The sequence below is a fragment of the Littorina saxatilis genome, linkage group LG11 (genome assembly GCF_037325665.1).
Source record: "Littorina saxatilis isolate snail1 linkage group LG11, US_GU_Lsax_2.0, whole genome shotgun sequence".
Lineage (NCBI taxonomy): Eukaryota > Metazoa > Mollusca > Gastropoda > Littorinimorpha > Littorinidae > Littorina > Littorina saxatilis.
Window position 1 is genome coordinate 16,075,669 of NC_090255.1, and position 21,095 is coordinate 16,096,763.

At 39.5% G+C, this 21,095-nt stretch overlaps 2 protein-coding genes and 1 long non-coding RNA gene across 3 annotated transcripts in view; 1 reads left to right on the forward strand and 2 right to left on the reverse strand.

Annotated features, from left to right (window-relative positions):
• LOC138979854 (uncharacterized) overlaps positions 1-2,734 on the forward strand; it is a 10,827-nt gene extending 8,093 nt beyond the window's left edge. The window contains exon 5 of the mRNA XM_070352602.1: positions 1,014-2,734. Within this exon, the coding sequence (XP_070208703.1) occupies positions 1,014-1,639 (626 nt within the window). The 3' untranslated portion in view covers positions 1,640-2,734. The remainder of the gene's footprint in view (positions 1-1,013) is intronic.
• Positions 1-6,823, reverse strand: part of LOC138979863 (uncharacterized) — a 474,427-nt gene extending 467,604 nt beyond the window's left edge. Inside the window, exons 1-2 of the long non-coding RNA XR_011460161.1 lie at positions 6,696-6,823; positions 6,493-6,570 (exon numbers count right to left, since the gene is read on the reverse strand). This is a non-coding gene — a long non-coding RNA (uncharacterized lncRNA). The remainder of the gene's footprint in view (positions 1-6,492; positions 6,571-6,695) is intronic.
• A 5,653-nt stretch (positions 6,824-12,476) lies between these two features.
• LOC138979478 (uncharacterized) overlaps positions 12,477-21,095 on the reverse strand; it is a 38,034-nt gene continuing 29,415 nt past the window's right edge. The window contains exons 7-12 of the mRNA XM_070352193.1: positions 15,630-15,765; positions 15,054-15,209; positions 14,226-14,440; positions 13,323-13,476; positions 13,003-13,085; positions 12,477-12,611 (exon numbers count right to left, since the gene is read on the reverse strand). Coding sequence (XP_070208294.1) covers positions 12,477-12,611; positions 13,003-13,085; positions 13,323-13,476; positions 14,226-14,440; positions 15,054-15,209; positions 15,630-15,765 — 879 coding nt within the window. The remainder of the gene's footprint in view (positions 12,612-13,002; positions 13,086-13,322; positions 13,477-14,225; positions 14,441-15,053; positions 15,210-15,629; positions 15,766-21,095) is intronic.

Genomic DNA, 21,095 nt, shown 5'->3' on the forward strand with positions numbered 1-21,095 from the left:
ATGATCAATCCCATGATCACAGATCTGTCCATGCTTTTACAGTGGAACCTGACAATAATGACCACCCTAGGGACCGACCCAAAGTGGTCTTTATATAGACAGGTGGTCGTTATGGAAAGGTGAATTATATGGAGAAAACAAACGCCAGGGTGGTTGTTTTGGACAGGTGGTGGTCCTCAAGAGCTGGTCACTAGGGCAGGTTGGACTGTACAAGGTATATGAAAGCTTCCTTCAGCCTTAATGCACATGCCAAAAACTAACATCTTGACTGCGTTTTGCGCAGAGTGAGATACTTTTGAATGAATCAATTTTGCATGTTGACACTGACTGAGGCATCACATCACCATTTCTTCAAGAACCCTCCCTGCAGGTGCACTTCCTGTAAGTGTTTTTCCTGTATACAAGGAATGCCCCCGGGTGAAGTTCCTGTAGGAAATTATGATACCGCTCAATGTCACGCCAAGCGCATGACTCACCTCAGTGTTGCTTCCCTGTAGGACATCCACAGTGCAGTTCAACAGGAGGACTTGATGGATTATCTAAGTCTTCAACACAAATTGTAAAACTGAATGGAATCTCTTTGAAAACTAAAGAAAATGATAGAAAGATATCAAATTAGCCGATGTGGCTGAGAATCACATGACTTTCAGCGAGATCAGCCAATGTGTGCATGTGCGTGAGTGTGCTTGCATGCGGTTGTGCGTGCATCCATGCATGCACACATGTATGTGTATGTGTGTGTGTGTGTGTGTGTGTGTGGTTTAAGAGGTTGTGGTATGAATAGTATGTATGGTGGTTATATGTTTCTTGTGTGTGCATGCATGCTTGCATCCGTGCATGCTTATGTGTGTGTGCTCAGGCAAGTTAATATTGGTGTTACTTCTTTTATTCTTACCTTGATTGTATAGCCCTTTGAGCAGGATCTCCAAGATTATTTAACTTAATAAACATCACATTTTATCATCATTTAATCTCTCAGCTTAAATCAGGGCTTTGCGCTTGTGTTTGTGCAGATGAGAGGAACGTCTTCTGGTCAACAACGGTGGGCCGCATCCTCTCCTTCGGCATCGTCATAGTCATCTTTGGCTTCTTCAGCTACTTCTTCCGCGCGTGCAGGGAGGGAAGTGGGCGAGGGAGCTGCCTGGGGGATATGTGCCAGCGTCTGGGTGAGATGGTCGCTTGTTGCCTCAAAGCCGTGAGGGACTGTTGGAACCGCTGCACCAGCCTCTTCAAACCCCGCCTGCCTCCGGGGACCTCAAATTCGGTTGCCGCCAACGTTTCTGTGTCAAGGTCAGCAGACGCAGACATTGTGACTATTAGCGCCGCTGGTGACTCGGTGTCCACACACAGGTCAGCTCTCAGTAGTTCTGGGACAGAGTCCTCCGCAGAAACAGAACTGCAGGCACCGCCGTCCTATTCCTCCATTTTCTCTACCCCCCCTGCGTATGATGCTGGGGGGGATGGGGCGGCTGCGTCTGCACCTTCGACAACTTATTCCCCTGCACGCTCCTCTGCACTTCAGCCCGGCGGTGCATCTCCCCCTCCCCCACCGCCTGTTGATAACGCTGCACCCCCCTCCTACGAACTTCCGGAGCCTCCCTCCTACGATTCTTTGTTTGAGAACGGTAGTAGAGCCTGAGGGAGTGGCTGCATAAGTAGAATGTTAGCAAAAAAGTTATATGACACGTGGAATGAGTGTTTGTTATAAGTGCAATGAACTTTTTAAACTTTTTGAAGCATATGATCCTGCTTTAAAAACAAATTTAAAAAATTGATAAAAGGTGTGAAGAGTAGTTGTGGTGTCTTGCGTCCATCGTTTTCCAAGCCTGAGATGCGTCGCACATCTGCGTCATTACAGTGGCACTTTACGGCTGCACTGTTGAGAGTGAAAATAATAGTTGGAAAGTATGTCTGAGCAGATTTTAATTGCTTTTATTCTCAGGTAGTTTGCAATATAGTGGTTGTGCAGTGGATGTATATTGGCATCAAAAGCAGTATCTCCAACTTTTTTTTTTTATTATCAAATAGTTACTATGTTTCTTTGTTTTTTTAATCTTTCTTTATGACTTTTACCTCTAATACTTTGGATCTGCAGTCAAATGTTTTTCTTTTGACTTTTTCATTTTTATTTTTCAAATCTTCTTTTCTGGTTTCTTTCTAAAATTCTTTGTGAAGGGGATACTGTTTTCCCCAAAATGTAATGCAGTTTCTGTGAAATACACGCATTACTCACATCACTTTGATAATTGTTAAAGTACTGCTGACATGGCATTCGGCTTCAGGTGTGCTTAATATATATATATATGTATACTTGTTCTGTTTTCTTTCCCCGTGTGTGTTTTTGAATCATTTTACAAAACTCATTGCGCACATAATAATTTACTTGAAAGTTGATTTGTCACTGTGCTTTACTTACAGATATTGCTCACAAAAATCCTTAAAGGCAACCTGTTTTTATCTATTTTTGTACAAGTGTGTGTTGTGTAAGCAGAAAATGTGTTGTTACTGTTTTATGGCACTTTTTGTGCACATTGTATTTTTAATGCCAGCTTTTGTGCGAACGAAAGCTGGGTCTTAAAATAGAGGTTATGAAAAGAAAATGTGAAAAAAGGGGCGGGGGAGTCTTGAAATCTTAGCAGGCAGGTTCCAATCTGCCTCTTTTTTAAAGGCCAATATCGATGTGCGGCAGATGTAGCTCCAGTTTCTCGTGCTGGCAACGCTAAATTTATTTCAGAGTCAACTTTGTGTGCAGACTCTCTTCGGTGTCCGAACTCCCCCCCCCCCCCCCCCCCCCCCCCCCCCGTGTACACTACATTGGGTGTGCACGTTAAAGATCCCACGATTGACAAAAGGGTCTTTCCTGGCAAAATTGCTTAGGCACAGTTAATAATTGTCTCCTGCATGTTCGGCTTTAAGACGGGATTTTCTAGGATTTTTGGAGGTCTTAAATTTAGCTCTGTGGCAAGACGAGGCTTTGTCTCCTGCATGTTCGGCTTTAAGACGGGATTTTCTAGGATTTTTGGAGGTCCTTTGGCTTGCTTTTCTTTACTTTTCCTTGCAGATAAGCACATGTTGTTTCTTACGGCTTAGTGTTTGTTTTTGTTCTCTCATTTTTTCATGATCTTCTTTGCAACAGTCATAGCTATGTTGTTCACTTCAAGCGATTTGTAAAAGTTTGGTGCAAAGCGAAGGTGATAATAGAAATTGTGTTCATTTTTTATACATAATTGATTGTAATAATTTGATGTTCTGTGGTAGTGAGAACATGATCGTGTAGAAGGGACACAGTTAGTACTTTTCAAGGCGAAGATAGTAGTTGATGATCAGAAATAACTCAGACAAGTTTTTCTGAGAAGACTTTTATGGAAGACTTTAAGCTCATCCTTGGTCTTTTGCCTAAAGTCACCAGAGGAGGTGTCCTTCCCTCTTGTTGCAGACATACCATGACTAAAGCTTTGAGTCTCATGTTTTTTATTTGATGTTTTTATGGTTTTGTTTATGTTTAACAGCATACTTCAACACTGTGTTTTTGTGTGTGCATGCTTGTTTAAATTAACTCACTATTGGAGCTTATTCCTGATGATTTGTGAATTGTTTGGTGTTTTAACAATGTTGCTGAATTGCAACACCTATCCCTTTCCACTTATCCATTCTTCTTCTGGGTTCGACATTCATGGCCATCATATCTTCAGGTCGGTGGCTGCCATGAAGTCTGCAGTCTTCTGCAGTTGGGCAAAAGGCTGGTGTCTTCTGGCGAGTAGTGCTGGGGTGCTGTCTCCAGATGTGGGCATCCACTTATAATTATCCATGACACTCATTCCCTCTTTTCCTCTCACATGCACACACACACACACACACACACACACATTGTTGCATGGGTGTTGTCTTTACGAAATAGGCCCTGGCTGTCCTTTGCTGCCTTATGATGTAATGGTAAAGTGAGATATTTGTATGAGTTATTTTTAACTAAAAAAAGACAATCCTGCAGTAACGGTGCATGTAGACCGAGTAAATGAGATGAAATCAAAATTGGGAATCTTTTGAAGACTGAAGAATTTGAGGTATCCCAGAATTTGATGTTGATATTTTAATGTCATATCATGGATGTATTTCACAAAGGTTGGGATGAGTTTGTCTGTATATCTGTGTACCTAACTGCCTTTGCCCCGATGATGTAAATATATTATTATATCCCATGACCTCCCTTCTTTGTCTCTGTTACTTCAGTATGGGTATATATGTTGTATTTTTATAGCTCAATAAATACATCATGGACTCCAAAAAATATATGATAGTGCAGATTCCGATTTGGGCAAAGGACTACTTTCCTCCCGACCTTTGACCTCGCGCCGAACAATGTGACACATTTGTATGAAGTTCTAAAATCGCATTGCACGGCTCAGAAAACCATATCAGTTGCACGCAAAAATGAATCTCAGAACTGATCTGATGTATGAGATGCAATAAGCAAAAGTTTCTTTCATTATGAAAGCAATGCAGGTCGAAAAAAACGAACATTCAACTTACAAGATAACCAGATGCTAGCGAACCAAAACAAAAACACGAGTACCCTCCCCTTGCATCGTTAGCAGACGACTTTTGAGAATCTGTCGGTAGTGTGTTTTGCCGGTGTGCGCCTTCAGCTATCAAACATCGGCTGTTTCACGTGTTTTGCGAGCAAGTCTACTCTTTTGCCTGGCTCTGCAGTAAGTCCACATATTTTTCCGTAATCCAGTCATATTCCTTCAAAATGCAATCAATCGGCGGTGACAGACGTGTCGGTCGCGTTTTCCTCTCACCCATACCAGTTTAAGTTCATCCATGCAAACACACTCGCAAAACACGTAGATACATTTCAAATAGGGAGCAAATGGTTAAATCTAAACCTACATATTTGTTCCCTAAGATTTGCTTCTCTGTCAATAAGCCTAATTACACACGTTCGAGAAAAACAACGTGGAATCAATTCTGAATCGAGTAAGCCAAATGGGTCCCAAACCCGTTTCGCCCGTTCTGCCGACCTGAAACGCAAAACAAAAGAATTGTGCGCTTCAACTAAATTAATTTCTATTCGACTTCATTACTTTCTTGCAACTTATGAACCTTTACTTAAAGCTTTTAAATGGTCTGAAAGTAGTGTTACCGCGTACTTATCGATGCACTCATTCGTTTTATTTTTTCAGCGACGGTCACTTAGTTTAAGGTTGCAAAAGGGCTAAGTCTCGCTGGCAACAGTTTTACCCTGCACAGATCGCAACAGTGCCGCTAGTAGTCTACACTTTGTGTTTGATGGTAGAATGGGATATACAGATTACAACACTCGTGGTTTTTTATATGGCTTGTATTTCAGTCAAGACCCAGCGGGAATATCAATCGAGAGACACTCGCCAGAGGCTCGTGTCTCCCGATGATATTCATCCGCTGGGTCTTGACTGAAATACAAGCCATATAAAAAACCACTCGTGTTGTAACCTATACATAGCTTCAAATAGAGATACGCTAGCACTAATTTTTCTTTCTTTCATGCTTGAAGAAGGATAATGGTGACTGCACACAAGAAAGAGAACACATTTTTTTTTTAAATGCTGTATTCGTGTTTTCACGAAGGAGAAAACACTGCTTGACAAGACAACACTAGAGTTTCATCCCATTACTCTTTTCTTCTGTTTTGTTTTGTCTTTCACGTCGCCCAATGACGACCCAAGGCTGGAAACTGTGGTGTTTTCTTGCCAAGCAGTGTTGTCTTCCGCGTCAACACCTGAGTACAGTATTTTTTGCTCATTTTATTTCATACTGGAGTTTTTGACTGCATTGTGCCTAATATAAAATGCCTGAAGGAACATTTATTTTCTCGGCAGATTCAAATGGCCGACTCTACAGAGAATAGATTTCACCATAACAATTGGTGTTTAGTAGGTGTCCTTAACTTGTTGATTTTTCAGTGTGTGCAGTTACTGACTTTTGGAAGCTGGTAATTTGCAGGGTTGGATCTAGAGGGGGGGGGGGGGGGGGGGGTCCTGGGTTCTAAAAGCCCCCCCCCCCCCCCCTTACCCTTTGAATGTATTATTGTTTCTGAAGAAAAGACCCAAAATACCCCTTTCAAATGCTAAATGTCAACAGCATGTGGAGGGTATGACCCCCCCCCCCCCCCTGCACACCCCCCACACCCCCCCCCCCCCACCTGCACACCTCCCACCCCCCCCCCCCCACCTGCACACCTCCCACCCCCATTCTCCTGCCTCATTTTGGAAGCCCTTCCCTCACTTACACTCAGTCCAGCCCTGGTATGCATTTGCTGAAACTGATTTGTACAGTGTTGTACACTTTAAAAGTAAATGCCTGTGATATTATGTGAACATGCTGTTTTTGTTAAATGTTTGTTTGCTGATTGGTTGTTCAATCGCTCAACAGAACTCAGGTTGATCTTATTTTTCAAGGGCACAAACCTCAGTTTAAGAAAAACTGTTTGTTTATACCTTTCTTAATGTGTACACATTGTCATGTGTTTATCTGTTGTTTATACCTTTCTTAATGTGTACACATTGTCATGTGTTTATCTGTTGTTTATACCTTTCTTAATGTGTACACATTGTCATGTGTTTATCTGTTGTTTATACCTTTCTTAATGTGTACACATTGTCATGTGTTTATCTGTTAGTGTGTGTGTCTCTAAGGGATGGAGATTTTGTTTATACCTTTCTTAATGTGTACACATTGTCATGTGTTTATCTGTTAGTGTGTGTGTCTCTAAGGGATGGAGATTTTGTTTAAATGCTTTTTGTTCCAAAAGGAGTCGGATGGAATTGTCTGCAGTTAGGAATGTTGGCTGAAACATGTGACAGGAAAATGTTTGGTCATTATGAACTAGAGATGTTGGGGCTTACAGCTTCTTGCGTACCAGAAACAATATCATTAACCATCCCTGTGCAAAATGTATACTTTGTGGAATGTTGTATGTTCACGTTTATGTCTATTGTTATAATTGTGCTTTGTGTGAAATCCAATATAACTGGTATGATTAGATTAGAGTTGTTGGTGTGGTTAATGCTATGTTATCAGTGAACAGAAACAATTATATTACTCTCTACCCTGGACAATGTTTTGAAATGAAATGGTTCCTTTAATCTTTAAATTTACATGTGTATGTTTGAGGTATATGAAATATTACCCAGAACTAGCAGTTGCCAAACCAACAATATATTTTACTGGATAAAAATGTTAACTTTTTGTCTCCTGTTTGTAACTTCTACCTTTAGTGTGTATGTGTGTGTGTCGGTGTGTGTGTGCGTGTCAGAGAGAGAGTCAGAGAGACAGAGCCCTCCTCTTCCACCATCTTTTCCCAAACATGAATCTTGCACTCAGCAACACACACACACACACACATGCAAACATGCACAAAAAAAAGAGGTCTGAAAAGCATCGTTATGTTTGTTCAAAGTTCAGTCCAGTATTCACAAGATGTACCACTTTCATACAGCATATATTGTTACATATAGTACACTTACAGGTTTTTGAGACTAGAAAAAAATAGCCGGGCAAGAAAAAAAATTCACCAAACAACACTCACCCACATCTTTTTGTTCAGGCACTGATGCAAGTATTTGCAGAAATGGCATAGACAGTAGTGATCAACTTCAGACTGTGAAGCCAATTACTGGGATGTGAATAAATTTATTTGTTTCGGCTACTTATGACCCTAAGAGGTTCGGCAAATTTTCAAAATTGTTGGCAATCCCTGACATAACCTGTCCCCCCACTATTAAAAGTTTAGCAATTCTGCTGAAAATTAACTGCAAAGTTTTTGGCGATTTATGTAAGTTTTATCATATTACCGACTGCCTATGCCTAATGACATCTCGGAGCCTGTATATTGTGTGTAACATAACTGTTGCTCTCTATCCGTAATCGTTTTTGCTCTACCCTCGTAAATCTTTGAGTGATACGACCAGAAATAGATAAATTGGAACCCCGAACAAGCCTTAGTGACGCACCCCACTGACCTCTCTACTTTGTCGCGTGCACATGGTTTGTTCTCACACCTGTCAAGTTCTGTTTCACTGCATTCCTCGGTCAGGCTCTGTCCTATGAGCGTGACAGTTTTGAGAAGCACGAGAGTTCAAACGAATATATTCAAATGTGACATTGAGCGTGGGGCTCTTTTCAGGTATAAATGTGAGCGTTTTTCCTCTTGAATTGCGAAAATGTACGTGTACAGGGCTCAAACTGCGAAAGCTGAAAACAAGCCATTTAACATAAGATAGTACTAATCTTTTAATAATTAAAAACGTCCTCCGCTAGCCCACCGGACAGACTATACTGTTCTTCCCGCATACACAATGCTGTTCACCGCCATCAACATATCTGTCCATGCTTTCATCTGGAATAATGGCATTCTTTCGCTGGGACACATACTCCTACAATTAACAACATGGCTGCATACTTTTGTGCAGACAGAATATTTCTTGCTGAATTTATTTTGAATGATGACATTCATGTCATTTTCAAAATGAATTCAACAACAACAAAATCCCATTCTGCACAAAGAGATGTAGCCAGGCCGTTGAATGTTGGTGTGTGTGCAAGTTGAGGGATGATCTTTCTCCACGTCAGAGTCTGCACAGATCTGTGGCAGCTGACATGATGGGTTACGTGAGAAGGATGGTACAGTATCTTTAAATGCAAAAACTATGGGTAGAAAAATTTGACATTTAAGACAGCAGACATAAAAAGATAAAATTATCCAAATGAGATCACAGATAGGAGAAATATAGTCTACAAAGAAAAAATACAAAACTATTTATATTGCATGGAAACCTCACATTTCAACATTAAAAAAAAATAAAATTAGAAGACACAGTAAACAAGTGTGAGACGTCATATTTGTAAAAGAGTTATGCATGAGATCAAAGGAAAGCGCATTAGCAAAATCAATGTCATGGGATATAAGAGAGTCTATAGCATGTGGTAATTGTACAATCCAGTCATGCAAGTTGTATATATGCTGTCTATACTTCAAAATGTAGAACATGGTTAAAAATAATGCACATTTGGAAACGGTCAGAAAAATGTGACATAAAAAAGGGAGCAGTTTGACAATTCAATGGCAAGGCAAAACAAATTACCAACAATTTTTTTTCAGTTGTTAAACATGAAAAACAGAAGGACCTTAACAAGTATCAAATATCATCAAACGCAATTACATATTGCACAGTTTCTTTTTACCACATGCAGTTCCACATAAATTCGTTATACATGTACCAATACCACTCCGATAGCTCCTTTTCACATTTAGTCAAGATTTTTTCAGATAAGACTGGGAATCGAGATGAGGGTGGTGGGGTGTGTGTGTGTGTGTGTGGAGAGAGAAATTCTTGCAAAACTTATTTGACAAATCTTAAAACTTTAAATAGAAGTTCTTCCAGATGATATCTAAAGACATTTTTTTCTCCCTTTATTCGATAAATGTCTTTGACGTCATATCAGGCTTTTTACAAAAGTTGAGGCAGCACCGTCACGCCCTCAATTTTCAATAAAAATTGATTGAAATATTGGTCTAACATTGTCTGACTCAGTTCGGACTATGGGATTGCATTTCTGCTTGGAAGCTTAAAAATAATTCATTATTTGTTCATTAAAGTTGTCATGATGAAAGCCATCAGACATTTAAGTTGTCTTTTTTCAATTTCAGACTCAAAAATGATTGCATTGTATTTCTCAACAATTCTTGAATCCAAAAATATATAGATATGAAAATACTCAGAATTATAGAAAATTGGTTTATGCAAATTAGGCATGTTTTGTCCAGACCAGCTCAACCCGTCTCAGTTTACCAGTTTCAACTAGCCAGGTCTTAATAGTCTCTATGGTTTTTTTAGTTTCAGACCGACATGTTTATAATCACTAAATGTTTGATATTGCTTAACGTGATTTGTTTCATCCTGAATTAATTATACAGAAGTTCATGTAGTGAATTGCAGTCTGTCGTCAAAGAAAAACACAAGCAAAGGAGAAGCTTTCCACTTTAAATGAATGATGCAATACATCCATATAACCTGAACAGTTACAAGTAAGTAGTAATCCCTTGGCATTAATAGCATTAAAAATATTTGCCTTCCGCACAGAGTCATGGTGTCTCCTTTGTAGTTCCCAAGAGATTTAACGGAACGATCTAATGAAGCAAGGCTCGCTCTCAACTGCTCAAGCCATGCCGTCTCTCAGGGGGACAGCGATTTATTTGCAGATGATTGATGCGGCCTTAACTTGATCTGCATATCGATTATCTAGCAGGTGATATTGGATGCTCTGGGAGGCATTGGGTTAAAGGTAAATGTCTGTATTGTAAGACAATTACATGTATATCATAGCGAGTATAGTTATCATGTCCTGTACAAAACACAGAGACACTACTCTACAGGAACCATTATACTTGACAGAGACAGAACTTTGAGTTACAAAAACATTCACAACAAAAACCAATTCATTGACTACATCCTCATAAAGTATGGTGGTACATGGTACATGGTACTGAAAGCATCACCTGACATATGTGATTGTATAACAACTTTCAAAACATCTCACCAAAGCAAAGGATTTGTTTGATTTTGTTTTGTTTAGTTTGAGCAACATTTAAAAGAATTTTTTCTTTACTAAAATTTTGACTTAGACAACATGTTGAACAACTCCTTTGCATGTAAAACCTTTGGAACAAAGTCATACTTTCATTTACTCTCTCTCTCTCTCTTTCTCTCTCTCTCTTACACACTCACACACATTCTTCTCATTATTATTATTACTATTGTGTCATTATTATATTATTGCAGTGTAATAAAATTATCATTAGTTTTAAAAAGGCAACATCTATTTGCTAAAGGCACTTGACTTAGTGGTCTTCGTGTATGCTGCTGCACAAAAAAGTATTATCAAAATATATTAGGTCTTTGGTTCAAAAACACGCACTCAAAAAATTTACAGTAAAGTTAAAAGTGTTAAGTTTGAACAATAAAGAATAACATTGCACTGAAACAGGTGAGTAAAATGTCATTGGGAGGGGGAAGGTGTTTTGTGTGTGTGTGTGTGTGTGTGTGTGTGTGTGTGTGTGTGTGTGTGTGTGTGTGTGTGTGTGTGTGTGTGTGCGTGAGTGCGTGTGTGTGTCTGTGTGAGGAGGGAGTTGGGATGGGAGACAATAAAAGAGGAATCTAAACAAGTCCAAAAACAAAGAGACTGTGCCAACGTTCCAAAACGCAGAATAAAAAAACAAGAAAGGTCATTAGTTCCAACAAATTACCTTTCTTGTTCTTTTAATCCAAACAAGGTTTTATCTTGACCTCCAACTAGAAATCTGTGGTACAATTTATAAAACAACAACCATAAAAACACATTGAGAGTGACTATGTAAGCTGTTTCTAACAGCCGTAGGTGTCTGTGGTTGACTACATTCCACTTGTAATACTCATGCTCATGTCACATCTGCCAACAATATTTAGCACCAAAGATAAGGTCATAATTGGGACAGACTAGGTCAATGACTGATTCATCACACACAACAAACTGGTGGGTCATTGTAACATTAAAACCTTTCGCAATAGAAAAAGCACTCAGCTATGTAACAGCAAGCGTTTATTTGAGTGAATCAACTCTGCTACTGATGCTCGACCTCTTGAACAACAAATACATGGAAAGCATGGGGCTCTGCAACAGCAGTTTGACATCATCATGGAATGTCGGTGTACCTCGTGTTAAACAGCTCTTCAGAAAAAAGGTCGAAACGGATTATTTTAACAACGAAATAGTGTTTATATTTGTACCAGGTATCGATAGAAAGATACAAGAATGTTAAATCATGTATTGTCCATCGTATTTTAAGAGAATCTTTCTCATGAAGAATGATTTACTTAGTCTAAAGTACAAAGACATCAATATCGCCAAGAATAGAGTTACGCCAAAATTCCATGACGACATCAACTGTTCTTCTCATAAATGCATCAACTTTGTTTTCAATTCTCCTTTTGAGCATCATTTTCAGCCAGGCTCTCAGGAAGCCATTGTTCAACCAATCAGCCTCTTAGCTCTGGCTGATTTCAACCAGCTGAGCTTCCAGGGACGCACTGCTGAATAAACGCAATACATGGTTGTCAACCTTGCCATGTTCACTTCATGGGCATACTAATCAAGCACAGTGGTACCTGTGATGAAAGGACATCCTAGGCCAGCAAACAGTGTCCCTTCATTGCAAGTAGCCTTACCTGACAGGTCTTTTTTAAGCCGTCAAGATAATAAACAGGGATGACAGTGTCCTTTTAACGGAGGTGTCCCCGTATCGGAGGGCCCTCACATGACAGGTATCACTGTAGGGAATTGCACAAGTACATTTTTATCAGATTGGATGAACCCGTGGCACACTCAATAAAGCATGGCTGTTGATTCTTCTTCGGCGTCTGTGTTCAGCTGGATCCGTCCGTCCAATCAGATGAACATGTTCACAGAGAGATGCGGAGTCTGTTGAGCAGTTCCTCAGGAACGGCAGCGGCAGCAGCATCAAGGTCAAATTCAAATGCGTCGACCTTGTCTTCATCTTCTCTGTCTCCTCTCCCATCTGTCACCTCTGCTCCTCCCTGTGAGTAACGAAGAAAAAAACATTGACATTCCTGTCAATAATATTTCTGGGATTATTATGCCAGGAGATGGCATTTGACTGAATCCTCACAAAATCATTGGGTCATTTTCACCATGTATCTATTTCATATTTGAGTTGCATGTCAGAAATGTTATGAATTACCTTACTGAAATTAAACATTATAGTTGTACGCTCTCAAATTTAGGCTTTCACCACAAAATAAGGTATGGCTGAGGAATATTCTGGCAATACCATGCAAAACAGAAATATGGCCAGGCAATTGCTGGTGCTCCATCAACCCCTCCCATCCCCTCTGCAAATATCCAACTGCATCAACTCTTCCAACAGCATTACAAACTTAACCTAGTGAAACAAATGATTCCACTTGCCTGCAAGTCAATGTCTCTGGCACCGTAATAGTAGTCAGGAAACAGGATGGCTGCTGCCTTTCTCAGTACATCTTTCATTTTATCTGAAAATAGCAACACGTGCGTTTAGAAGATATCTAACAAATTATCTGTAATTTCTGAATTGTTAAAAGAAAGCACTCAAACGCATATTTACATATCATATGTACGCACTCTCACACATGTGCAGTGGTACGTACAATGATCAATTTGTCTACCTGCCTGCCTGTCTACCTGCCTGCCTGTCTTGTGTCTCTCTCTCACCCCCCCCCCCCTCCCCCTCCCTGCACACACACACACACCTGGGTACACAGTATGTTCGATGTGTTCCAGAACCGGGGTGGTATCTCCGTATCCCGCTTGCTTTGGATCTTGCGTCACATGGTACGTCATGGCGATCAGTTGCAGCAACTCATCCTTTTCACTCTCCTTCAAACCTGATGTTTCTAGTAATGTCTGCACAAAATCAGCACAGATATTAACACAGAAGGGAGAGAGGGAGAGACAGAAAGAGAGAGAGCCATGTGGAGTGCGTATGTGTGTGTGTTTGTGTGTGTGTGTGTGTGTGTGTGTGTGTGTGTTTGTGTGTTTATGTGTTTGTCTGTTGGTGTCTGTATCAAAAAACAAGAAAGGTAGGTTGTTGGAACGTTTGTTATTGACAAAACAATACATTCACAAATATATCGACCCAACGGTCTTTTAAGTGCACAGACAAACAATAACGAAAACTTATCTTTTTATTTTTTTTTAATAATAGTCAGATCAGTTTTCGTTATTGTTTGTCTGCGCACTTAAAAGACCGTTGGGTCGATATATTTGTGAATGTATTGTTTTGTCAATAACATACGTTCCAACAATCTACCTTTCTTGTTTTTTTATTCTGAATTTTGGAACGTTGGCAGTCTCTTTGTTTTTGGATTTTGTTGGTGTCTGTGTTTTTGTGTGTCAGTGTGCATGAACGCATAAATAAATAACCATGCATAAATAACCATGCATGTGTAAATTTGTGCAACTTATCAGTACACTGAATTTGTGCAAAGCTTCTCAATTTTTAAGCACAGCAGATTTCTGTTGTATGATCACAAAATGAGAATTACTCAACATCCTACATCTAACTTTAATGTGATCACACAATAAATATCAAACTTCCATTTTTCACAATGTGACACACTCAGGTAGCAAATAGTGCAAGCATGTCAACACACCTTCTTCAATGTTCCAGACTTTATTTCTCGTTCCAGAACAAAGTTGTTCTCAAAGTCCTGTCCGATGTACAAGCCACAGAACAATCTGATGGCATTGAGGATGTCGTTTTTCAGACCATCGTGGTTGAAATTGAACCCCTGACGAAGTGGTTTTGCCATTCCAAAATCCAACATCTTGAGTGTCATGGTGTCTTTTGTCATCATCACGTTTCCTCCTGTAACAAGGAAGAACAGGAGTAGGACATGTGAAAATACTTCTGTGAAGGGACTGGTGGAAGGGAGGTAACTGGGTTTGTTTCTTTCAAATGCATGTGTAAGTGCACGGGTTGGTACAAATATGTGCCTTTGTATGTAATGACATCTGTGCGTTTATTTTCAACTGAACACAGTAAATGAAAAAGAACTTTAAAGAGATGAAGACAGGTACAGTAACAGAGCTCTGAGAAAATAAGTACACATTAAGCCAAATAATGTTACCCAAACCAGTATGTGAAGCAGATGCCATACAGAACGACGATGTACATTTCTTTTCTTTATCTTTTTCTGCATGTCTGTCGTTGTGTTTTTCATGCCATGAGACTTTTGCTGTGCACTTGGGATCTTTATCAAGCACATGCATGGACACAGGAATATTCGGGTACAGACAAAACTGCACAAAGTATACTCTGAATAAATACCTTGCGAAACTCAGGTTCAAACCCATGCTAAAGCAACAAACTGATTTTAAATCCAGTGCGCTTCCGACTGAGCTATCTCCCTATTTTCTAAACATCGTTACAACGATGATTGTCAGTGTAACGGAATTAAAACATTAAACCAGCTGCTTACCATGCAGGTCGCAATGACTCCAGTTTTTGTCGTGCATCTCCTTGACAGCACTGAGGAGGCCATGGAACATGCACAGCGAGAAAGGTCGTATCAGGTCAGGTGCCTTCTGCCACAAGTTGGCCATGTGCTGGTTGATGATGTCATCAAGCGTCACTCCTGTTACATACAAAATACGTTATAGGTGTCAGCATTGATGTTGACTGAAAATTTCTAGTATTTTATGCACACACATATCCCCAGAAATTGTCGTATGGTTGTCACCTCTGGTGGCTGAGTAAAAACAGTCATACAAGTTAAAACCTACTCGTGCAAAAAACATGTGTATGTGGAAGTTTCAGCCCATGAACGCAGAAGAAGAAAATGAAGAAGAAGAAACACACACACACACACACACACACACACACACACACACACACACACTGTTTATACACACACACACACACACACACACACACACACACACACACACACACACACACACACACCAACATTTACAGATTCATCACACACAAAATTCTAAATAAATAAACAAAGAGTTGTCAAACAACCACACAACATTTTCACCTCTTTGCTTACCATGTTCAATCTTCTCCATATGCAAGACGATCTTGTTGTCGATCAATCGAAACAGGTAGAGACTGGGAAACGATTCCGACTCTCCCAGATTGACCCATGCCCGCACCTCATCTGGTGAAAACTCCGAGATCATCACCTGTAGAGATGAATTTCTTTATTTATTTAACACGTTTTTTTCACTAATGGCAAAGCGTGAGGGGGAGACTGGGTAACAAAAAAAGTGCACATGCAGAGGTACTTACACACAAAGAACAAGCATGCATGCACACACACTGCTGCTCATGTATACAGTGTCCAGAATCTATTAAACCAGACAACACAACGGTAACCAGGTTTGGTAGATTCTTGATCAATACTGCCTTCTTCAGGATGAGTTAAAGTAAGGAATGACGACGTGTCATGATGTAAATTACGTCACTCTTTCACGTGCATTTTTTCATTCAGCTTTCTCTCGCGTTCTCACGTTTTCGTGTCCAGAATCTAATGGACATGGACCAATTCACTTTTCCCTGACAAAACTCTGGCAATTTACACATCAGGGCTCTCAAAACAGTGCGCCCCTGCATCCTATACGCACTAGAAGCCAGAAATTCATGCACTTCATATCTGTACTGGGTTTTTTCCCGAAAATGTTCTTCAAGATATGTGCCGACACAACTTTACAGAGTTAATGTAACCGATATGGCCATCATGTTTTTGTGAAGGGCATGGAGAACTGACATTGAAATTTTTTTTTATTTTTTTTTTTTTATTATTCTTTTTTCTTTTCCAGACAATATAACATAAGACAGATCACAAACAGTCTACATAGGGTAACGAAAATAGTAAATATCCAGTTGAGGCCATCTCAACCATATCACTTACACACACACATATAAACAGACAGTACAAAAAGGATAGAGAGAAAAGAGAGAGGAAGAAAGAAGAGTGACAGAAGAGAGTAAGGATCAGGGAAAGAAGAGGAAGAGGATAGCGAGCGGTGACCAGGCTAAAAAAATAAAAAAAAAATAAAAAAATAAAAAAAACATAAAATCATTCAATCGCATGCCTGTACAGATTCCAGTTTCTGTTGAAAGAAGTTAACTCATTGTTAACCAATGCATTGTGCTTCTCTGCCAAAAATCTTTGTTTTAGAGTTAAAACAAGAACCTGAAAATGGGGGCCGGTCGCACGTATTTTAGATGTATAAATGTGGTATTTTGCGATTAGAAGGAACAAATCAAAGGTTTTGTCCGTCACACAGTTTGTTTGGTAGCCACAGATAATAAGTTGCTTATACAGTCTAACATTAGTACAATGTACAAAATTGTCTCGCATCCACTGGAGGAAATCATTCCAAAAGGCCTGTGTTTTTGTACAGTCCCAAAAAAGATGTTCTAGCGTTTCCTCCTGCTGTCCGCAGAAAGTACAAATAGGAGATTCAACAATTTTTCTCAGATGCAAAAAACGCTGGGTGGGTATAATTCTATATATCAGTCTATATTGAAACCATCTGAGACGTACGTCCTCAGTTGTTCTTTTAATTTTTAGAAAAACCTTATTGACATCTACATTACAGTTTAGTGCAGCTGTCCACTTTTCAATACATTTCAGAGGATCAGTATTCTTAATCAAATATCCATAGACATGTTTAGAACCACCACTGGCCAAGCACTGCCAGACACATGGGTCACTTACCACAAAGTTATCACAAAAGTCAATTTCTAGCTTACATTGATACTTCTTAACAGCCCGTACTATTCCTTGATATAACAAAAAATTAACAGTCACATTTGGGTATTTTCTGCTAAATTCATCATAGGTCAAAAATCCATCTTCCTTCAGCAAGTGACCAACAGAAACAATACCACAATGTGCCCAGCTTCTAAGAAACAACACCTTCTTGTCTCTGCATATATTGATATTATAAAAAAGACATTCAGATACAAAGTCATGAAAAGAAGATGGAATACATTTGTTACACACTTTTTTATAATGTTTAAAAACATCAACCCAAAAAGGATTGACAATTCTTTGCATCAGTACATTTGCAAACTCGCCCCCACGTTGTTTCACAACTCGGACAGCAGGACATAATGCATAGAGAATTTGTGTAATTTTTCCATCATCATGTAAAACTTTCATTAGCCAGTTTATCTTCAATGACGATAGAAAAACTCTCACGTTAACCATTTTAAGTCCCCCCTCTTCATATGCCTGATACATGGAGGTTCTTTTAATTTTGTCAATTTTCCCGTCCCAAACAAAATTAAACAGTAGTTTCTGTAGACTAGCTAGAAAATCCTCATCTGGGTCCGGCAAATTCATAAATAGGTAGGTAAGTTTGGACAATGCCAAAGTCTTAATGACTGTTATTTTTCCGAAAGGGGAGAGAGAAAGGGAGAATGTACGTTCTGGCTCACCGATTCCGACAGACCCTAAATATTAACGCAAAATAGGCTTCTGGACTAAACTTTTACTAAAATGAAACATGCGACAAAATCAGAAAAATACTGCATAAATCCATACAAAAAAAATACAGTAAAGTAAGGTTGTTTTGAACCAATGCCGGGTCTGTCGGAATCAGTAACCCAGAACGTACATTCTCCCTTTCTCTCATACAACCACGGAAATTACAAGCCGTTGCAGGTGTTCAAGCTAAATAATCGTCTCGTATCGAAAACAAAAGCAGACGACAAATTTAGTCAGTTGGAGTTGTCTCCCGTACTCCTGTAGCATGCACTAGTCAGTTTAGATCAGTGCGCTGCATCTCAGACTCTGTGGCTGCACCAGACGGTTCGGGAATTCCCAACAAAAGAAAAGATCATACGGCACTGACAACTTCAGTGTCAGCTGAACACGAGAGCGTTCAGTCTTTTAGAAGATTTGTATCTTGAAATGAAAATTAACGAATATCGCGCTGTCTGAAGGAATGGAGTACATATCGGACAATGACCACGCTCAGGCTAAAACGATAGGACATCTGACCGACATGCGACAATGTGAATCGGACATTTGGGGATTTTCATCGTTATATGTCCGACGCCTAACGACATCCCTGCCTACATTATTCTGATTGATCACAACCAAACCTACTATTATTGGACACATCCAAGTGCAAGCGTCTGTTCTTGAAAAATTCCCACTGATCTAAAAATAAAACCAGTGCAATTTCCTCTGTCGCGCTTTGCCACAGAAACTCACGGTTTGGCCTGTATTTCTGATTTGTGCGCAAAAGCTTTCTTTCTTTTTTCTTTTTTTTAACATAACAATGTTTAATGTCACTGTATGTTTAAAAGACCATGGTCATATTTGTAAAAAAAATGTTAAATTAGAAAATAAATAAGACTTTGTTATATGATTTTTCCTACACCTGTGCTGAAAATAAGACATAAAAATGTTGGTATATAAGTCGCTCAAATACAGTTAGGTATGAATGGCTCGGTTTGAGTTTGTTGCAGTTGACCCTGCACACTGCGATCTATGATGTTTTTGGTAACAATTTTGCCGTCTCCCCCTCCCATAGGGTGACGTATTTCACAACTAATTCCTGTGTTACACAAACTCAGTGATGACCAATTTTGCCTGTATGTGTACCAGAAACAAGCCAGCTCCGAAATTCTCAAGAATTCTAGGATTCTAAAAATAGTACCGTTCACGCGTGAACGGTAGGTCTTGCTGGTAAACCGGCGGCTTGGGTCACTCTGTTTCAACGCTTCGCTTCAATATTTAGGCCGCCTGAAAAGGCAGCCACCGAGTGCACTTTATGCAAATGACTTGTGTAATATTGTTCCACCACGATTGGTTCTGGTGTATCACGTGGTTCATGAATATTAAAACTTGTTTATTGAATCAAGCTTTGACAAGTGTACTTGGTGGCTGCTTTGAAACTCAACAAAGCCTACTGCCCTTTCACAAACACTTCCCCGTCATAGCGGGTTTTCCCGATTGACAAAAATTCTTATTACACACTCAGACTATTTGAAGCCGCGTTTGTTCTACAGTGGCCAATTGCATAAGAATATTCTGGTGATGAATAAACGCGCTTTGTGTCATTAGCATCTAAAGATTTCTTGTTTACAATAGTTGTGTTGATCTGATGAAGCGCGGAACTGATCTTAGGGTTGTCATGGTGAAACACTCGCTTCTGAAACAGTGCTTCCTTGTAGTTATCATGCGATATGCTCGACTTTACAACCTGTTTGCTTACACCCTTTGCTTTTTTAACCACCCCTTTCTCACTTGCAACACTGTACATCTTTGCACGCAATCCAACATACTCCTTAATTATCTTCCCATTCATTTCATCTTTCATCTTTCCAATAACCTTCTTGTTAACATTTGAGTGCAATGGTGATTCTTTAGGGTAGTCGCAAGTGTCATAAAAAGAATCTTTTCCTTTTACTGCAGGACTTTCAGCTTCTAGATCTTTGTAAATGTCATCCGCTGGAATGTCAAGTAAGAATGAATCTGTGTCTGTGTAAAGTACTCTCGATTTGGGATATCTTGGTTTCAAATAATCATACAAAAACTCAAGCATCAACAGTTTTGACAACTCTAGCACAGTAAAGCCTATGAATACTGGTTTGTCAAGCTTGACTACAAGTTTTTTCATTAAGATGCCATACAGCTGTTCATGAAAGTATTTAAAGTCTTGATACTGTGGTTTGGATGTCAGCTTGATGGCCTCATTTTCTCTTGTAACAAGTCTAACATCCTTTCTCTTGTGTGGGTTTTCCATTGTCTTACCAAAGCAACTGTTGTTCATCAGTTTAAAAAAGTCTTTCTCTGATGCATCAGCGGCTTTGGTTCTCAGTTCTGTGTTTTTCATGATGTAAGGTTTCATAAACTGTTCTTGATCAAATAAAATTATACGATGAACAGCCTTCAAAATTAATCCATGTCTAATGTAAAACTGTAACAGTCTGTAGTGACACACATACTTCTTTTTGTGAAACAGATTGGGCACCAGCTTTGGAGGTTCTCTTGGGTTTACTTTTAACCTCTCAGCCGCTAAAGGATAATCATTATGTAGATCATGAAGTGATAGTGGATAGTCTAAGTCAACTTCTAGTATCCATCCCTTTCGACTGTCTGGGCCTGCTTTTAATATTGTCAGCACAACACATTGTGAAAATGGTCCTGAATAGATCTTAAAGTTCCGAAGTGGAAGCGTCTGACACATTGCCCAACCATACAAATTGTTTGCATCTAGATACATGATGTAATTAGAAGGTTTCATAGGATCAAAGTCGTCCAAGTATTTGTTGTTGGCTTTGCAGTAATTGTGTGAAGCCATACTGATTCCTCCACGTAGTCCATTTTCAATCATCTGAAGTGTAGGTAGATCTGATAGCAAGTCAATCTTTACTCCCGTAAATCTAAGAAATGCATCCCAGCTCATGCCTGGTGCAGATATGTAATGTGAAGGATCTAGATTGTAGTGCTTCATACATGTTCTTCTGTAATTCTCAAATATATCTGCAA